Raw genomic sequence first — 19,490 nt, 5'->3', positions numbered from 1 at the left:
TGACTTGATTGATTGGTCCATATTATCTAGGTTTTGTCGGATTAATGTTTTATCTAGCTCAACTACAAATCTAATTTTAATTAAATATAGAGCCTTAAATTTTCTAAATCAATAAGAATGTTTGAAACAGTAATAAAAAATGATTTTTATAGTGAATTTTACTTGAAAATACATCAAAATAATATATATTTCTTATTTTTTAAAATTTATTTTTAATATTAGAATATTAAAATAATAAAAAAACACAAAAAAAATTAATTTAAAATAAAAAAATAAAATCTTCGAAAACTCCAATTAAAACGCAGCACAAACACCCTATGTTAAATGCGGTTTAACAATTAAGAGTTTTTTTTCGATCGAGTAGAGTAGAAAGAATCTCACAAATTAACAAGTAATGGACTTACGAAAGATTTATGAATAGGGAGTTTTGAATCGCCTCTAATTAATTAATATTGTACAATTTAATTTGAGCCAAAATAATGTAATAGGGTCTAATTTGAACAAATAACAAAAGTATAAGGATCAAAAGTAATTCTTAGCATGCTTTAGACACTAAAGATGCGGAGTCAAGTAAAATAAGGTTCAGTTCGTGGACAGCAATGTATCATCAACAACGAAAGCAAAAGAGAAACCTCAAAATTTCTAAAAATTAAATTAAATTAAAATTTAATTGAACTGAAAATAATTAATGAAAAAAACTGTAAGTGTTGTGATTATAAATGAACAAGAAAGGATAATCGATTTTAATGCGAACCAAAATGAGACTTAATAATGACCCCTCGAAGCTTTCTCTCTCTCCTTTAGTCTCTGTAAGTGCTGTGATTTTTTCTTGTAACTTATTTCAAAATTTTAAGAATCTTTTTGTTAATTTTTGAAAATACTAACTTGTTTTTTTCAAAAACAGAATGGGATTAGTCAAATGATGTCTAATCCTCCAAGAAATGAAGGGTCTTCAGCGGTTTCAAGCATCAAGTCCAGTGCTTTTGGAAATCATACTGAGAGGTCTTGTTATTTTTTTTTAATGTTAATTGTTGTTGATTTTTAATTATATTTAATGGGTTTTGATTACTTTATTTGTTTTATTTGTTCTATAAATTAAATAATTCTTTTTGTTATTTTATATTGATTTTATAGGAATTTTGATGTAGTAAAGGATTCCATGGGCTTGGCAATATCTTTGAACAAAACTGAATCTTTGGATGCTGTACTTGATGATTTCTCTGAGGTAGATATAGATGTAAAAAGTAAAGAATTTGTAATTAATTTTGTTGTTTAAGTACTGATTTGATGATGTAAATTGTGGTTTTTAGGGTTATTTTAGTCTTTCGAATGAAAATCGGAAGAAATTGTTGCTTGTGCTTGCAAAAGAGTATGATCTTAATAGGAATCAAGTTCGTGAATTGTTGAAGCAATATCTTGGACTTGAACTTCAAAGTGGTGAGGCTTTTGCTGGATATGTTAAGATTGGTGTGTTAGTGTTGAGGTTTGTTTGGATGCTTTTCTGAGATTGAGGGGTATTGATGTTTTGATTTTCAGGTAATGAAGGTGAATCGAGTAATGTTGATGATGGGAGTGTGTTGTTTTCTGCTTTCTATCAGATTGAGAAAAACTTGAGACAAGCTCTTAAGCCGACGTATGATGTTCTTTTTGAACGGTTTAATAATCATACTGGGGGTTTGAAGTTCTTGTCGATTCTTCGAGCTGATATCTTGTCCATTCTCGAGTAAGGTTATTTTTTTTCCTGCATATTTGCATGAATTTTTTATTCGGATTTGGATCTGTTTAGAATGTCATGTTATTTGCAACATATATCTATTAGAAGCTTGTATGGAAAAAGGGAAAAGAAAACCTTTGCTTCTCATTGGGTTGTCTTTTGAGGGGCGTTTGGCAGTGCGACCAATCTGTTTGCCTAAAATTTTAAATTTTTCTTTTTGCTTAATATTAATTTTTTTGGTGTTTTTAGATCGTTTTGATGTGTTAATGTCAAAAATGAATTTTAAAAAATAAAAAAAACATTATTTTAATGCATTTTCGAGCGAAAAACACTTTAAAACACAATCTCTACCATACTCCCGAACAGGCCCTGGGTATACTGGATGTTGAACATAGAAATAACCATAAACACTGTTGTCAAAGTGTCGCAGGTTCTACCTTTTCATGCTTTAACGTTACACTCGCAGCAGTTTTACACAATTCCATTCCCTAGCAAATGAAATGGTTCTTTGTACAGGGTCTTGCAAATTAACTGACAGTTAGGATGCATAATGTTTTTCCTAAAGAAACTTTTGGTTGATCATTATTGTTAGTTTGTTACTGATGGTATTAACTTTTTAATATAAGCTAAATTCTTGGAGTACCAACCACAATATACAATGACGGATCAAAATTTCCTTCATGGATTCTTTATGTATGCAGACATGAAAATATTGTGTCTTTGCGAGCATTAGAATACTTCTTAAAGGAGAAACTTAGTACTTGGCTTAGTCCAGCTGCATTGGAGCTTCACCAGATTACATGGGATGATTCTGCTTCTTTGCTGGAGAAAATTGTGGCTTATGAGGTGTGATTCCTTGACCTGTCTTGCACTACTCATGGATGTAATTGTTTCCTTGTTTAGGTTGTGCATTTTCTAATGGTGTTGTTTCATCCAGGCTGTGCATCCAATCAACAATCTTTTGGATCTTAAAAGAAGGTTGGGCATTGGCCGCCGTTGTTTTGGGTATTTGCATACATCAATACCAGGTTAGCAAGTCTTCTCACTGCTTGCGTGGACAATCCAGTTCATCTACCTTTTTCCCTTAACATTTGGTTAATGTTATGGATACAGGTGATAGAAGGTCCATACCTCACAGCATTAGACCAATTATATCACTTCCTTTGAAATTGATATGCGATATTAAATGTTTCATATCCTGCACACATCACTGATGAAATTTTTTAATGGAGATTACCCTTCCCAATGCAAGAAAGGCAGAAACCTCACAAATGAAAATAGTGTTAATCAGCCTCTTTAGCAGTAAATTTGAAGTGCATACATTGAGTCAAGAGCTTGAATCTGTCTCAAGCAAATTATAAAATGTTCACCAGAAATCACGGGACTAGATTGATTCATTATGAATTGGAGTTATAGCATCTATGCATGAAACTGTTGCTTCTGGGTTTTTTAAAACAACCTTTAACTATGTACTTGCTGTGATAAAAAAATTGAATTTCTTTTTAGGTGAGCCCCTTATTTTCATAGAAGTTGCGCTTCTGAAGAATGTGGCTCAGACAATACAGGTTCGTTTCACAAATTGAAGTTTACATTTCACCTTAGTGTATTGCTGACAATTTCTTAAATTCTAACAGGAAGTTTTGTGGGACGATCCTTCCATACCTGAACCTGAGGCCACATGTGCATTATTTTATTCTATATCGTCTACTCAGGTAAGAATAGTTAACATTGGCTATTCTCTATTGATTTCAGATTGAAGGCATGTCTGGTTGTGAAAATTTGGTTCGCTGATGGTTGATTATCAATTATGGCATGCCTAAAGTCTAATATACTACTACACCATGTATTTCTGCTCTCTTGTTGCCTGAGCCTTTGCCTTTAGTTGAACTACACTTTCCAGTATATCTTTTGTGAGAGAAAACATTCACCCTGCCCTTGCATTGAAGCTTCTTCTTCTTTCCCGATGATGTGCCCTATAGTAGTTGCTGTTTTTTGTTTACGATATGCACCTTTTACTAATGTGTACATAGACATGATGGTTGTAACTTACAAGTGTTTTTCAGTGTGCATGAGTATTTACTGATGACAGCAATTCTTTATCAATAACAGAGTGTTGAACAATGAACTTTGATTATCTGCTTCCTTTTCATCTGATTACATACTTACAGAAAGTTGACAGCCTGGCTTGGCAGGGATCAATCTAGGGAAGTTTCTTGTTAAACGTGTGATCACATTGGTGAAAAGAGATATGCCACAAGTATCTGTAAGTATTTTTTTTTTCTCATTCTCATCCTTTTAAAATTAAAATTCCGGTATCTTTATTCGACAAAATTTCCTTTAAACCTTGTTGCTTCAATAGAGTGAAGAATGGAATGTGTTTGTTAAGACTACATTTTTCTGCTCATTCAAAGTCACTTGATATTAGTAGCTTTGTTGGAAATGAAGAAGTTATAATTAATCCTTGCTTTTTCTGGAATTTCATGGTTAAATAAGGTATTTTGTCTTGTGAGATTCTATTAGTTGCTGACATTTTTCATTTATTCTACAAGACATTTGCAACACTAAGCCCAATCCCCGGATACATGCAATGGTTGCTATCTAAGCTGGCATCTCAATCAGTACTTGCTAAAGGAGACAACACGGAACAACCAGCAGGTGGATCTGGTTCCACTTTTCAGGAGAATTTACTTGAACCAGATGAAGAAAGAATGCTCATGAATTCTGCTCCGTAAGTTTCTATTTGTTATCCGTCTCTTCGAATTTTGATTATTCTGTGGTTTGTATCCTTGAGAGAGTCTTTTCCCCAATAGCATCTGGAATAGTATTCTTATAAAACTAAAAAAATATCTCTCTCACAGGCTGCTTCAAAGTTTCCTCTTTTTTCTTGCTTCTAGGTCATACTCAAGCATCAATCCTTTCTAAGCTGTAATTTCCTACAATTTGTTTTACCATCCTAACACATATTAGACAACTAATTCCCTCATTCAGCAATTTATTTTTTCATCTCAGTTCCACTTTTGCACCATCATGCTTCACTATTTTCCAACTGAAGCAGATTCTAAAGAGTCCTAAACGTTTTCTTTTACCAAGGGCTTTTAGCAGTTTTTTACCAGCATGGAAAACATATGTACACAGATTTTGCAAATATGTCATACATTCTGATAATTTAGGATGATCAGAAGCCTGCCACCTAATGAAGGCAGTATAATCCTCTTATATTGTACAACAGTACTTTGTATTGAAAGAAGCTGTAAGAATCTCATTGAACAACATTGAAAGGTGGCAGGTCCAGTCTCCAGCAGATAAAATATGGATACATGATCCTTGTTGCTCTCTGTTTTCCTCAAAATTGCAGTGCTTTTGTACATGACATCTCAAAGGTCATCTTGGACCAATCATCATGATATCATAGTCTCATCATAGTATCAACAGTTGCTTCTCTTATGTTTCTTAAAACTATGACTAATTAAGAACTTGCATCAAAATGCTATAGATGGATAACACACTTCAGTCTGTAGGGAGACTTGTGCTGGAAAAAATGGCATGGAAGTGATGCTGAACTTGCTGACAGCAACAAACTATGAGTGGACCAGTTCAGCTGAATTAGTCTCTGCCTTGAAGCCCCCTCTAATGCGGTTGTGTGCCAGGTAAGAGAACTTTAACATTTAAGTCTAATGAAACTACTGGCCAGGGGCTTTGAATCCCCTGCAAAAGGTTATATTTCTAATTGAAAATGTCGAATGAACCAAGTTGTCACAAGGCATGGCAGTTGAAGCAACATACAATATTGATTGAAATTGTAACTTTCTCTGCCTTTGGTGCATATAATTGTAACTTTCTTTTCCTTACGTACAAAGAACACTTCCTCATAAAGTTGTTCCATTTGTTTCATAGAAATGACAGGTCATGTGTAGTAAGTGACACAGAGGTCTAATAACCGGGTGTGGTGGAGGTGGCCTTATATTTCTCAGTTCTGGTGTTGGATAAAGCCTTAATTTTTTCATTTTATAAAATGCTATTGCAGGTACCTTCTCCAAGAGAAGAAGGGAGGAAAAGCTCTAGATTCTGTGGCGAATTTTCACTTGCAAAATGGAGCGGTATATCATCTAACCTTAAATTTGTAAATTAGCAATTGAATCACTTTTAGCAATCACATCTACTGCCAGACCCGGTATGGTCTCACTTAATGTATTATATTTTCTTTTTGTTTATTTTTTTATCCTGGGTTGATTTTGAAACCTGCAATGTAGAGTTTGAACATGCTCCCAGTGATTTTATGTGGTTTATCATCTGAAAGTTGGAAAGATTAGAAACAAAATGATCTCCAGGTTGAAAACTTTATGAATACTGAAGTTATGTATTGCAATGTGAAACAGATGGTTGAAAGATTAAATTGGATGGCAGACCGGTCTGAGAAAGGTCTTCGTCAAAGTGGAGGTATCATGGTGAACTACATGTACAGGTGACTCTCTTCACAAAACCAGCATTGTTTTCAGACTGTGCATGATTGAACAGAGGAAAGGCTGGTTCCACATATAATACTCACAGAATGGATTAGATCTAACCTATGAAGCACGGATGCTTCAAAATCCCTTACATTTCCGTATCGAGCCTGTTTTCATTTCGATAAATGATCCAATACTTCTAGATACGCATGAAATTCTTCTAAAACACATTCAAGATTAATAAAATTGTAATTTCTTTTGGATACTTGGGATATTTAAAAAATGCTTCTATAAATGTATCTGCGACCTCCCTGTTACTTCTTTAGTGCAGTTTCATCCATTCTTATATTGAAAAAAATAATATTTTGCATGTTTGAATTTTACAATATTAAACTAATGTACTTTAATATAGATGGACAATAATTGATGAATATTGCTGGTATAATTCCCTATCCACAATGTATCAAATCCTCAATTCTCAAGAATTGATGTATCAACGTATCTGTATCATGTCTTACCTATAGCTTGTATTCGTGTCTGTGCTTCCTTAGATCTAATATTTGACAGCTTTTACCTAGAAGACCTGCCCCATAATCAAACCAATAACAGTACCTTGTCTTGTTAATTTGCTACAAAAGGAATTGGTATTTTTTGACATTTTTTAATGGATTTGTGGTCTGATAATTTCTTATTTCGCTAAAGTTTCAACCTCAAATGACATGATATATTGAAAATGACTTGCAGGGTGGAGCACATTGAAGAATATGCTCAATCATATTTCAGCACTGGGCATATACATGCTTCGAGTGACGTTCGCCTCTATACCATGGTAACATGTTTTCCATATATAGCATGATTCTTCATTTTCGATGTATGAGCTAGTCAATCATGGAATCATCTGTGTTTTCAATAAACAATAAACCCTCATTTTGTTTACCCTCTGTGATTTGGTTATTGTCTGTAGCCACAGAAGGAACATGAGGCGACTGCAGATTAGCTTTGCAGGATAAACATCCAGTACATAATTTTGCTTCCAGTTTAGCTAGTTCTTGCATTTGTAGATTATTAAGAATACAAAGGAAGGGAAGCTCATGTCTTGCTCAATTTATGGTCTTGGATGAGCTTTGATCAAATAAGGTTCAAGAAGATGCCACACTCTGTTCCAGGTTGACAGAAGACGTCTTTCTTGTTGCTTCACTTCCTGTGTTTGTTTCTGTAACTTTGTATATTTGTTTTGCAATTTCCTTTTTATATGGAACAATAAACCAATAAAGTGTCAACAATGTACACGGATTGAATACTAGAAAGCATTACATTAAAAAGATATCTAGCGTAATCTTCATCAATTAACTCGTGTTCATATATTACAATAATTTGGTCTCCAACGCCTGCGATCGAACTTTGGAACCGAACTTTGGAACCGTAACCATTCGAATGGCTATCATAGCTCATATCAGAAGGATATTTCTATTGCATAACATAGGAATATGGTGTAATCAGGGCAGAACACTGGATGGATTCAGACAGATACAACAACTGGTGCATATAGATTGATCACTTCTCACTTTCTTTAGTGGGGCTTGTTTCGACAACATAATCTCTCATGAGGCTTGTGTTTGATTCATCAACCATCTGTAAAAAGGAGGCCAAAGAACCACGAAACAATAAGAAGAATTATCCATCATCATTTATCAATGGCAAGAAGCATCAGAAACAAAATGACTGAATTCTGACCTTCACTGATAATCTCTTCAAGTTGTCCCACTCAAAATCATTCTTACAGTACGCAGATCGAACCTACAGCAGCTTGCCATAGATTCAGATTATTGTTGATCAATACATGCAGATGTGGCTGGCATTTCTGGTTAAAAAAAATGAAATTTTGAACAAGAATAAAAAGTGTGCTGACCTCTAAGATTCGCATAGCTGTAATGTGGACATGATGTTGTAATTTGAATCATAGGATTTGGGCACGTTTGAGAGAAAAAAGGATATAATGTTAGAGAGGAAGAATTAAGAACAGAAATAGAAAATTAAGAACCAATAAGAGATGTGTGGTTAGCATTACCCAAACCCTTATGCCTAGAAGATTCCCTCATCAGTTCAGCACAAAATTTGTCTCCATCATTCAAGGAATGCCTACTCAAAAACTCCATCAACTCTTCATATGCTTCGGGGCTATAGCTCTGCTCTGGGAAATAATTGTTAACAGATGAAATCATCCAAATAAACAATCATAAGCTTATAAACAAAACAGATGAAACTTCAGCAGCAAGGAAAGGAGGAACCTCTAGCTGTGCAGTGACAATTCTAACAGCAATGTAAGTGAAGAAATCATGCAGGTTTTTTGCTGCCTTTTTCTCTGGTGATGCTTCTCCAAATCCTACATAATACATCTAACAATTAAAACTTAAAAAAGATAAAGAAACACAAAGATGTATATTTCTCTGTGTGACACCCACCAGGGACATACATCTTTTGGCAGTACAAGCGAGTTGGTTGAGTGGTTCTTGGTTTCTTGCATGACCAAGAAGGATAAGCTTTGTTCCTGTAAGGTTTTGGTAAGAAAAAAGAGAGCTGAGAGAGTGACAGAACTGAAGAGGTTTCCATGCTTGTTGATAGAAATCTTAGTTTTGGTCTGAGAAGTGAAGATTTTTGGGTCCTGTTTTTTGTGATGCTTTGAGCTCAGGCTGAGACCACCAAAACTGATTCAAGCAAAAAAAAAAAAAAAAAAAAAAAAAAAAAAATCCTATCTGCCTCAGCTTTGCTTCCAGTAGTTGATGCAAAAAAATCTAATGAGTCCATCTGGAAAAGTGGTAAAATCTCTCTCAGTAGTCACGCTTTCTTTCATATCCTCCAGGATCGAGCCCCACCACTGTTGTCTTAAGTGCAAAGGGAAGGTGCTCCTGCCAAATTGCACAAAACTACAAATCTGGACCAGGTAGAGTCATGTGTGGATAGCAATTGTGTCGCCTGTAATTTTTTTAAAAATTTAACCAAGTATTTCCATCCATATTTGATAGCAGATTCCATCCAAATTGTGGTTGTTGCCTTGTTGGTGGTTTTTTGTTATAGAATTATGATAGAAGGCTTCAACTGACGAAATCAAAATTGCTCGGAGCTAAAAGATAGCAATCCAATAGTCGAGGGGTTTCTTTGAGATTTGCTAAAACAAAGTTACGACCTCTTAACTAATTTTTGAAGCTAGGGACAGTGATAGAACTTGATGACTTGTACATCTTCATTTTGCTTTAAAGAAGGGAGACTAATTCCTTACTCATCATTTTTTTTTTATTTAGAAATATATTTGAGTTTGTTTTAAAAATATATTTGATTTAAAAAAAATATAAAATTAATGTTTTTTATATCAAAATTAAAAAAAATCATTTTAAAACATCTTCAAATAAAAATGGATGTAAAGTTATTAAAACCGGCCTGATGTATGACCTTGATCAAACTCTTGATACGAATTGGGTGAGTTTATTTCAGTTGATTTAGATTAATTAAAATAATGTTGTTTTATTTTATTCTTTAAAATCAAATCAGATTTTAATTAAGTAGATCGGATTGCAGGTAAATATTCAAATCAGGTTAGTATTGCTTGACTTGTTTTAACACTAGATCTAGGCCAGGTACTAGGTTAGCAGATATTGGATCAACATGACGACACAAGCCGAGTGTAATAATTGTAGTTAGATGATGATATTTGCTTTAAAAAAGGGAGGGTCGGTCCTCAAAGAAGGATGAATGCAATGTCTTAAACTGGGCACTGATCTATATCAAAGCTTTAATTACTAGTTGTACGAGTTGAGCTGAGTAAATCAAAACAATAATCTCTTAAGTTTTATGAAGTCAAATAACCATGTTAATTACATGTTAATATTTTTCTAATACCGGGCTCAAACCAGAAACTAGATCAGCCGAGTTTTAGATAAAAATATTGAACCAGATCAAGTTTAATAAATGTAGATGAATGATGATATTTGAACCTGAATAGTCGATTTGAAATTAAATTCGAGTTTACTCGGCTTTCAAAAAATAATCTTAATATTAAACTGCATCCAAAACATCTGTTGCAAAAATTGACTGACAATCTGATACTTACGGCTATAAACAAGCAAATTCAACGTCATCAAAATAGGCCAAGATTGGATGCAGAATTCAAATAAACAATCCTCTGACTACCTTCTTGCACCCTTATAAACGATGGATCGCTTCTCAAATCAACTCTAACAGTCAAATCTTTCATGCTCTTCCCTTCTTTTTCCTCAATTAATTCGAAGTCCAAATCCTCCTCCACAACTATTTGTGATCTTATGTATTGAGAGAATCAGACCTCTCTCTTTCCTGAATTATATGTCTCCACCATTATTGCGAACGACTTTTCTACTCTTACAGGATGTCAACGGTCTATTTTGGTCGGTCCCTGATCAATAATGTCCATTATTGAATCTGAGGCCCAAGTACTGCTCACGTTTCAAACAAATAATACACTTGGAGACCATCGTTCAAGTCTCCCTTTGATCGATGTACAAGAATTCAAAGTTGTTTTGGAAGCCATTTTAGGTTTTTGATTCATACGAGAATTAAGTTTCGATATCAATTAATTAATATTATGATATATGAAATATTTCTTATATATTTAAATGTATTTTTTTTATATAATTTCAATATTTTAAGGCGTATATAATAACTCTTAATTGCTTTAAAAAATGAATATTTATCGCATGTAATGTCATTATATTATACACACGATCTAGAATATATATATAAATGTGTATATAGAGTAAATATATAGTTAAATAATTTTAAAGATATTCAAGCTTGCTTGAAAAGAAAAAAAATGAAGTTGTTTTAGCTTCGCAGCTGAGGCCGCCTCTACCCTATGATTTAATATATCTGTTTTTCCGCCTGCACCGCATTCGGTTAGTGATGCACTGCAGTAAGATCATGAAATTCATGCTTTTATTCGTAAGAACAAACACACCTTTACACATCATAAAAAAAAAAAAGAGTCAACCCTAAAAAAAATAATGTGAATGCTGATGGGGTGCCCTTACATACGCGCTTTGCTGATCCCTCCAGTCCCTTCCAAGTTGATTATTGGCTGGAGACTTCACTGTTAGCAATTGACTTCCTGTTGAGCTCTCCATATATTGGCACCCCTCACGTTGAGGTTAAGCATTAGTTGCACTATTACTGATATCTATCAATAATGGAGAAGAAACCTAAAGAAGCAAGAACGCCAATATTGACAGGCTTTGCGTCAATAAACGAAGACCTTGTTCAAAACATTCTGAAGAGAACACCAGCTTCATCCTTTGCATCAGCTGCTTGTGTTTGCAAATCATGGAACCAAACTTGCAATCAAATCCTCTCCAAACCAAAGCTTGCTTCTGCCTTTTCTCTCAACCCAGACCAGAAGGTTTGTTGGGCCTTCGAAAGAAAACCTACAAATGCCATTATATTTTATGGTAAGTCTCTAACTTGAATTGACTTTGAGTGTGTTTTCATGATGATCAAACAGGTTGCATCACAAGAGGTTGTGAATAAGGTTCTCTCCGAGCCAATCAGACCCCAGTTTGCCATTGCAAATGTTATTGGGAGTGGTGTTGATTTGAGTGAAACCCTCAATTTTGTAAGATTTATCAGTAAACTTTGCTTTTTTATTTCTTGTTACGAAGGAAAAAATCGATCCTAAAGCCCTTGGAAGAGGGGTTAATGTTTACTCGAGCTACAAAATAACACAAGTTAATAATATTTTGATGTCTCTTTTTTATTCTTCTTAGTTTTAACTCCTTTTGACCTTCTTCTACTTCCACTTCTTCCTTTTTTCTGTTAATCTAATTCTTTGTATATGTTGCAGTTAGCAGCGAAACTTGGTTCAAAAACTCCAATTATTGTGTCTTGTGCAAATGGAATCATAGGAAGAGACGCTGTTACTGATGAACATCAAGAGGTCACCGCTTTTAACATTTTTTCTTCTCTTGTTCTTAAGAAAGATGAAAGGTTTTATGAATTCTTGGCTTGGTATTAATCAACAAATTTGCATGCAGGTTATGTTAGAAGATTTTTGGGCTGATGCTGCATCAAAAAATTCAGGCTTTGGTGTCCTGCTGACTGTGGGATTCTTACCGGGACTCCAAGTTGAAGCTATCCCGCTGTTACGGCCAAGAAAGGTCAGAAATTTTGCATTATTTAGAAAATGATATTTCAGAGAGCCTGTTTGCTCCTTCTCAAATGGCATCACGGAGAGCCACAAAAGTCAGTCTACTTTGTATGGTTTGGAAAAAAGGAAATTAATGGAGAGATAATCATGCCCTACAATTAGAATCTTTTAGTGTCAGAGATGCTATCTGTGCTGACATATTCATTATACTTGATATATACTATAATTTTAAACCCGGTTTGATTTAGCGTATTGATACGAAACCTAGCTTGAACTTGGTTTTAAAAAATTATTTGAGAGTTTTTCATATAATTTGATCAAAACTTAGGTCTATTTTTTTTTTTAAATACCATGATTATTTGTTAATTGAAAGTAAATACCATGATTCTTTGGGTGAATAAGATAAAAAAAGAGAAAAGAGAAAATTTATTTATATTTTTTTTATGTTGATAGAACCATGATACTGAATTCTGATATAGCATAGGAAATCATCCGTTTTGTTTTTCTAAAAGTTGTTATCTAAAGTTATTATATAATAACTTTTATGTACAATATTATTCATGGTGTCGGGTTGATTTGACTTCAACACCATTGTAGCGTGCTAGCTGTATTGTTTTGAAGCTCTCTTGATGAAATTCTAGCAATCAATTCTTTTAATTTTTGTCAATCTTTAATTAATTTTTTTTTTTCAATTGTGCAAGTTTCATTTGTGTAGGTTGTCACTCTAATCTGCCAACTGTCCAATGTATTTTGTCTCTTGAGACTCAAGCATATAATTGAGTAGTTTAATGTGTTTTTGAAACTAATAATTGAGTGATTCAATTAATTATGTATCTTTAATTAATAATATATATTTTTTATTTGAAAATGTGTGTGAAAGAAGAAAATATTAGCCATTAATATAAAATGTAAAGTCTTTACTCCTATGTTTCATATGCATATATTATTTTTCTAAATATAGTTTTGAATCTCAACAACTCTCAATTTTATTTGACAGCAACTAATAATGACTCAACAATATTGTATTGCCCTAAAAAAAGCCAAATAGGATAAAATGCCATATGATTATCATATATAGTGTATCAAATTAGACAAATTACATGTTAACAGTGATCATGGATTTACTATTATTTTATAGATTTATGGATTATTATTACAATTCATATATGTCACAATTATAAAAATTACAAATATAAAAAAATTTAAATAGATTAATATTTATTGGAAGATACATAGGATAGGATAAAGTGGATTATAACATTAAAGGTATATTCTTCAAAAAAATAAAAATAAATAGGTTATGAAAATGCTAAACATTTCGTAACTCATAGCCACCCATTTGCCACTTTTGATACTGATCTTGAGTGTTTTTGTTGACATGGTGACATCAGGCAGCTAGTCGAATGGCATTGGTTGATAAGTTTGTGATGGATATTAGAAATTACGCAGCATATGTTTCTGGTTCCACTTCACCGGCTCTCGTTATAATGTTTGGAGTAAGTTAATGCCTGTTGTCATCCTTGTATGAGTTTCTTGCTAAGATCATAAGATGTGAATTTTGTTCCTCTGTAGGGTGAAAAGGCCGAGCAAAAACCTGTCATGGAAAAGTTGGGTGAGTTTTTCTAGACAAGCGATCTTTGAATTTACTTTTGTTTGATTTTGTTCGAAGGAAAATACATCGAGGCTCGTCCTGCCCACATAAAATATATATAGGCAGCAAAGAGAGCTAAAATTTAACTTTTCGGACTGCTGAGAGAAGGCAACAACTATACTAATGCAATTATTGAAAATCTTAGTCCATTTTCTTATAATTCTTTTTCTGAATTTGATCCTCACACCACCATTTTTGTGCTTTTACAAGCTATATTTTCTTGATTTCCTTTCTTCCAACCATTATAAACCCGATTCCTAAAACGCATGGTTACCTGATATGGAGTCTGGCTTGGCTCAAGACTTGAGTAATGAGTTTACTCAATTCAGATTTATCTTAAATATGTATTGTTTTAAATAAAAAATAAAAAAAATAAAAAGATATTATTTTAAACAAATAACAAATAAATTTCTTGAAATTAACTGGGCCAAGTAACATAGATTTGACCAAAGTAATATATATTTCGGTTCAATAAAAAGCTCGGTTTAGGTTAAGCTCTTGATCAACAAGTCACCGTGTTGATATGTCAGGATAAGTTCAATACTAAGATAAAAAAAAAATTCCAAAAACATATCTATTTAGTTGATAACTGAAGAAGTCACTTATACTCCTTGATACAGATTTTGCAATTCTTGATCCAGATTTACAACACTAGCTAGGTTCTTGAAGTTGATGCTATATATTGTATGTTACAGATCATGCCATGTCGAGGGAAACTTTCATTGCGGGTGATGAGAGAGCCCAATTCCTGTACAAAAGTGGCATAGAGTCAAGAAATGTACATGGGAGCGGCAATGAATATATTTCTGATGCAGTTGTTCTTGTATTTGCAAGGGATCGACACAGAGCTTCTGGTATCTGTTTATTCATCCATGTTCTTACTGTTTCATTCTCTTTTGACAACTAAAAATGGAGAGATAAAACATCCCTTCAAGCAATTGTGATAAGATTAGAACAATAAATGTTTTTGACATGGTTCATAGGGCAAGGCCAGTACGTGGGCAGTGGGGGCACTTGCTTACACTGGCCTCAAAATATTTTCATAGGTGTAAAATGAAAAAAAAAGTATTTTTTTTTAATTAATGACTATACATTCTTGAGTTTTCATATGCGGTCGTATATTGTTTTATTGCTTTCTTACATATCTCTTTTATGTTTATTTTTAAGCTAATTATCCTTAAATTCTTCTTTTTTTCATTCGTTTCTAAATAATTTATTTTAAAAAGTTATAAATTCAGAATGCATTTTTATCTTAATCTTGCTCCTGTTTGACCATTACAAATTTGATTTTAAATCCCAATTTTGATTATTTATCCTTTTTGTTTTTATGAATATTGAGAAAATTTATTAAGCTGGCCATCTAGAGGATGAATATCCAGCAAAACAAAGAAAAATAATAGTTATGGTAGAATAATAAAATACAGACACTAAATACTCCAGTCCACTACACTTTTTCTATGTTTTAATATATCGATACTAGTATATACGAAACTAGATTTATAGGATCGAAAACAAGATGCAACTTAATGAAATAAAAGACAAAAAACATGTTTTCAATCTGGAATGATTGCCTCGAATATGAATTTGTTATTAAATAAATATGAATAGAATTATGGAAATAAATGATGATTAAGTAGATGTTTAATAGATAGAGCTAGTAGCATTCTTGTTCAAATGCCATCATAAAATATATGTTATCTTTTGTTTCTGTCCATATGTGTTCATCTATAGACTTTGCTCCCACTGACAAAAGTTTTTTACTTTGCCACTGATTGTCCCTGTGCAAGGATGACACACAAATCATACATATGACATGTTATCTCATCATATATACCTCTGATGCTTTGGCTTAATGAGCAGATGTAGGGGAAATCCAGTTCCATTCTGCATTATCAAGTGGTGTTTCTACAATAGGTCCAAGGTACAAGGTAGTTTCTGTCAAAGAGATTCAACCTGAGACAGATCTTACTACATGCCTTAAAGCTAGAAGAGAAGGAGAGCAAGAGATTCTTGGAGGTCAAAGGATTATAGATGACATCAACAATGAGGTATTCCCTTATGATGATTTAGCTAGTTGTTTGTAGTGTTTGCTTCTGCTTTGATGTTACTGGAAAATCCCTGAGACCGTTTGCATAGTTGTGTCCGCAATATCTTGTTTAGTGACATTATCGAGTTATATTTGTTAAATTATATGGTTGAAAATGTGATTACTTTCTCATTTATATATGATGCTTAAACCTTATAAAAAAAGGTCCATGTATTCGTACTTCGATAGAGTGATTTTACGTAAGTGAAGAAGATCATACACCAGGAGACCTATATCATCTCTTCTAAGATCCAAATACTCCTATCCCTTTTAAGTTCAAGCAATTTCTACCAAAATATTTAAAATACTAACCCTTTTACCACTCATATGCCTTTAAAATAGACTTGTATGAATCGATACGAGATACTTTCGCCATCGATCCCTAGAGTATGCCATAGAAGAATTCCTTGATAACTACAAACCTATAATCTGAAATCTCACATTAGAGCTCTTAAGCTTACATTTAAGAGATAGAATATGTGTATGAGTTAAATTTTCAGCTATTAGTTATAATTTGTCTCTAGGCTTTAAAGTTCCATGAATGAAGTTTTCTGCTATTAATTTTTTTCAATATATGACAGTTGGTGAACAAAACTGAACTGTTCATTGGGGTTTCAAAACAAAGACAATGCGTTATTGGGTCAGAGAATCCAAAACTGTTGAGATCCCTGGCTTTCCATGAAGTTAAGGGGTGAGATGCTGAACTTTCACCAGTATTTATATATGTCGGCATTGTATTTTTTACAGAAAGTTCGCCAAGCACTTGAGACTTTTTTCTTAGCTTGGTTTTAATTATATTTTCAAAGATTCTCTTCTTATTGAGACATGGATTGCTTTTCAACAGAGGAGATGGAGAGCACCTTTTTGTTAGTGGAGATGGCATCGGTTCTGGAGACTATTTTCATTTCTACCATTCAGATTCAAAGGCCGCATTATCTGCAACTAGTAATGTCTCCAAGAATTTCAGAAACTTGAAACTAGATTGGAGTAGCAGCCAGCTTCATGCAGGTGGTGTTGGTAGTAAGGAAGTAGTTGGAGGTTTGGTTTTCTCTTGTTGGGGCCGTGGTGAATCATTCTTTGGACACAGCAATGTGGATAGCTCACCATTCTTGGATAACTTTCCAGGAATCCCAATGGCAGGAATATTTTGCTATGGCGAAGTCGGACGTGGCTTTACAATGTTGAACGCAGATGATCATGAAGACCAAGAAGAAAAGACTTCGTGTTGCTGTCTACATGTATATAGCACTATATATGTGTTGGTGTCTTATACTCCAGCACCTCTAAAGCATTAGAGTTTGTCCATCTTCTTCGTGATGGATTCTCAGAAGTACTGTCGACTCTCTCTACTATCGGTAGGACTTGTTGTTTTTATGTTGTTGGGGTGAAATCCTGTAGTTTGTAGGAGAAATATACCACTTTAGTACCGCAGTTCTCAGAATTCTTATAACATTTTCTGCTCATAACATAGTACTATTTATGGATCATACTAGACTTAGCTATATCATATATATTTACAGAAGGATAATATAAAATTTAAATGAAATACTTTAGTACCATATTGACAGAATTGCGAGATTTTGTCATCTCTAGCAGCGGAGTCACAGACATAATTATTGTAATCAAAGTCTAATGAACACAATGCAGTTTTACTATTAGGGAAGGATATTCCACAGCCTTGTCCGGCTAGGGTAGAAGTTACCTTAGACTCAGCCAGAGGCCTTGAAATATCCATGAGCATACAGTGTCTATAAGAAGCCACCATGATGTCTAATCAGCAAAAGTTTAAGCAGGCAACATATTCCTATATGTTCACGGAAGTTGATTAATGCGCATAGTCCTAATTTTGGATTGACAAAGTTAAATCTGGAAGTACTTAATTGCTAACAAGCCCTGCGGGCAAATTTGGATTCATGTCACCAGAGTAAGTTTCAGTTTATAGTTGCAGCATTAGCATAGAAGGTCACAATTTGATCTAAGCTAGGAAAGAGGCTTCTGATTTTGAATACATTCCTTCTATACTTTCCCTCACTGCATTTTCATACTGGATATAAGATTGATTTGCTTATCAAAACATAATATTATATGGTGGTTTACTTAGTACAGTTTGTTTTGATATTGCATTTTCAGGTCATTTGGAGTTTTGAAGCACTAAATAACTTGTTGTCTGAGTGGATAGGCTGCAGTCTTGGGATGTTCTTCGTCAGCCTAATCCACTTCACTCGGTTTGCAAGGTAAAATTTGATCACAGGAAATGCAAGTTTGTGTATATATGCTAGGCTTTTATTATTTAACAAAAATATATAGCGTATTAGTTTTTCACTGCAGTAATAGATAGTTTACTGTAGATTATTACAGTAAAATATTATTTAACTTTTTTATTTTTTATTTTAAAAGCTTTGCTTCATAGCATAATAATATTTTTCATGTGATAAAATAGTTTTTGTAAGATTCATTAGAGATATTTTAGTTTGTTATTTTTTTTTACATTGAATAAACATTATATTTTTTTTTATTGACATACAACAAAGCACAAGTTATATTGCTATTTATTATAGTATAAACTAGATATATTGCTAGTTATTATAGTATAAACTAGAAGAGGTGGTGCTTTTACTATATACCACCTCATAAAATACTATTTATTTCAATAAAAAAAATATTTAATTTATTGGAGATTAAACTTTATAATTTATTTTGGTTTGTTTTATATATGGTTAGCTTGGTCTCATAATTGGTGTCACGGATTTGACGAGTTGACTAGAGTTTTTTTTTAATTGACAATTTCTTTTTTAATTTCATTATTCAACATTGGGTTGATTGTGAATTAAGCTTCATGATTTATTTTGATTTAATTTTTACGAGGTTATCTCGGTCTCATGACTCAAATCGCGTGTTTGGTTGGTTAACCTAGTTGACTTGAGTTTTTTTTTTCTTTAATTCATAATTTTTTTTTTCATCTTTCAACATTGAATTGATTATGAATTAGGCTTCATGATTTATTTTGGTTTGCTTTCTATGAGGTTATCCTGTTTTTATTATTCGGGTCACGTGTTTTGCGGGTTAACCCGAGTAAACTTGGGTTGTTTTATTGTATCCTATTTTTAGATTGATTTTTTTTTTCATTTTCAACCTTTAACAATGAGTTTATTGAAAATTGAACTTCATAATTTGTTTTGATTTACTTTTTATAGGGTTATCACAATCTCATGACCTTAGTCGCGAGTTTGGTAGATTAATTCACGTTAACTCAAGTTATTTTTTTATTTACTTTCTATATCGATCTCATAACCCGGGTCATGAGTTTGAAAATTTAACTCAAGTCAATTTATTTTATTATTTTTTAATTAATTTTTTTCAATTTCATTCTTAAACTTTGGATTGATTGAGAATTGAGTTTCATAATTTGTTTTTATTTGTTTTAT

The 19,490-nt window shown here is 33.1% G+C and overlaps 3 protein-coding genes across 5 annotated transcripts; 2 read left to right on the top strand and 1 right to left on the bottom strand.

Moving 5' to 3' along the window:
* The first annotated feature begins 579 nt into the window (after positions 1–579).
* On the top strand, positions 580–7,505 carry LOC7484292 (uncharacterized). Of its 2 annotated transcripts, none has more exons than XM_024611744.2 (16): positions 580–809; positions 905–1,002; positions 1,154–1,225; positions 1,311–1,437; positions 1,537–1,723; positions 2,416–2,560; positions 2,652–2,742; positions 3,221–3,279; positions 3,349–3,426; positions 3,894–3,977; positions 4,264–4,442; positions 5,233–5,361; positions 5,739–5,811; positions 6,091–6,176; positions 6,904–6,988; positions 7,124–7,505. In XM_024611744.2, the coding sequence occupies exons 3-16, from the start codon at positions 1,160–1,162 to the stop codon at positions 7,154–7,156; spliced, it is 1,422 nt and encodes a 473-aa protein (XP_024467512.1). In that variant the 5' UTR covers positions 580–809; positions 905–1,002; positions 1,154–1,159; the 3' UTR covers positions 7,157–7,505. The 2 variants fall into 2 exon arrangements, with proteins under 2 accessions (XP_024467512.1, XP_024467511.1); XM_024611743.2 differs by having other exon boundaries at positions 1,135–1,225.
* On the bottom strand, positions 7,453–8,892 carry LOC7484541 (chaperonin-like RBCX protein 1, chloroplastic). The gene is made up of 6 exons (XM_002316523.4): positions 8,622–8,892; positions 8,448–8,542; positions 8,228–8,345; positions 8,069–8,085; positions 7,894–7,956; positions 7,453–7,791 (listed from the first exon to the last, which is right to left on the bottom strand). Exons 1-6 carry the CDS (start codon positions 8,767–8,769, stop codon positions 7,714–7,716), a joined length of 519 nt encoding a protein of 172 aa, XP_002316559.1. The 5' UTR covers positions 8,770–8,892; the 3' UTR covers positions 7,453–7,713.
* A 2,253-nt stretch (positions 8,893–11,145) lies between these two features.
* LOC7484540 (F-box/LRR-repeat protein At5g63520) lies at positions 11,146–18,324 on the top strand. Of its 2 annotated transcripts, XR_002976871.2 has the most exons (11): positions 11,146–11,584; positions 11,687–11,797; positions 12,026–12,118; positions 12,216–12,338; positions 13,720–13,824; positions 13,901–13,940; positions 14,675–14,833; positions 15,840–16,027; positions 16,647–16,756; positions 16,910–17,420; positions 18,196–18,324. XR_002976871.2 is itself a non-coding variant. In XM_024581684.2 (10 exons), exons 1-10 carry the CDS (start codon positions 11,375–11,377, stop codon positions 17,358–17,360), a joined length of 1,590 nt encoding a protein of 529 aa, XP_024437452.2. In that variant the 5' UTR covers positions 11,147–11,374; the 3' UTR covers positions 17,361–17,552. The 2 variants fall into 2 exon arrangements, 1 of the variants encoding a protein (XP_024437452.2); XM_024581684.2 differs by lacking the exon at positions 18,196–18,324 and having other exon boundaries at positions 11,147–11,584; positions 16,910–17,552.
* Positions 18,325–19,490: the final 1,166 nt, after the last annotated feature.

The sequence above is a fragment of the Populus trichocarpa genome, chromosome 11, assembly GCF_000002775.5.
Source record: "Populus trichocarpa isolate Nisqually-1 chromosome 11, P.trichocarpa_v4.1, whole genome shotgun sequence".
Classification (NCBI taxonomy): Eukaryota; Viridiplantae; Streptophyta; class Magnoliopsida; order Malpighiales; family Salicaceae; genus Populus; species Populus trichocarpa.
This window is presented reverse-complemented; position numbering and strand designations above follow the sequence as displayed.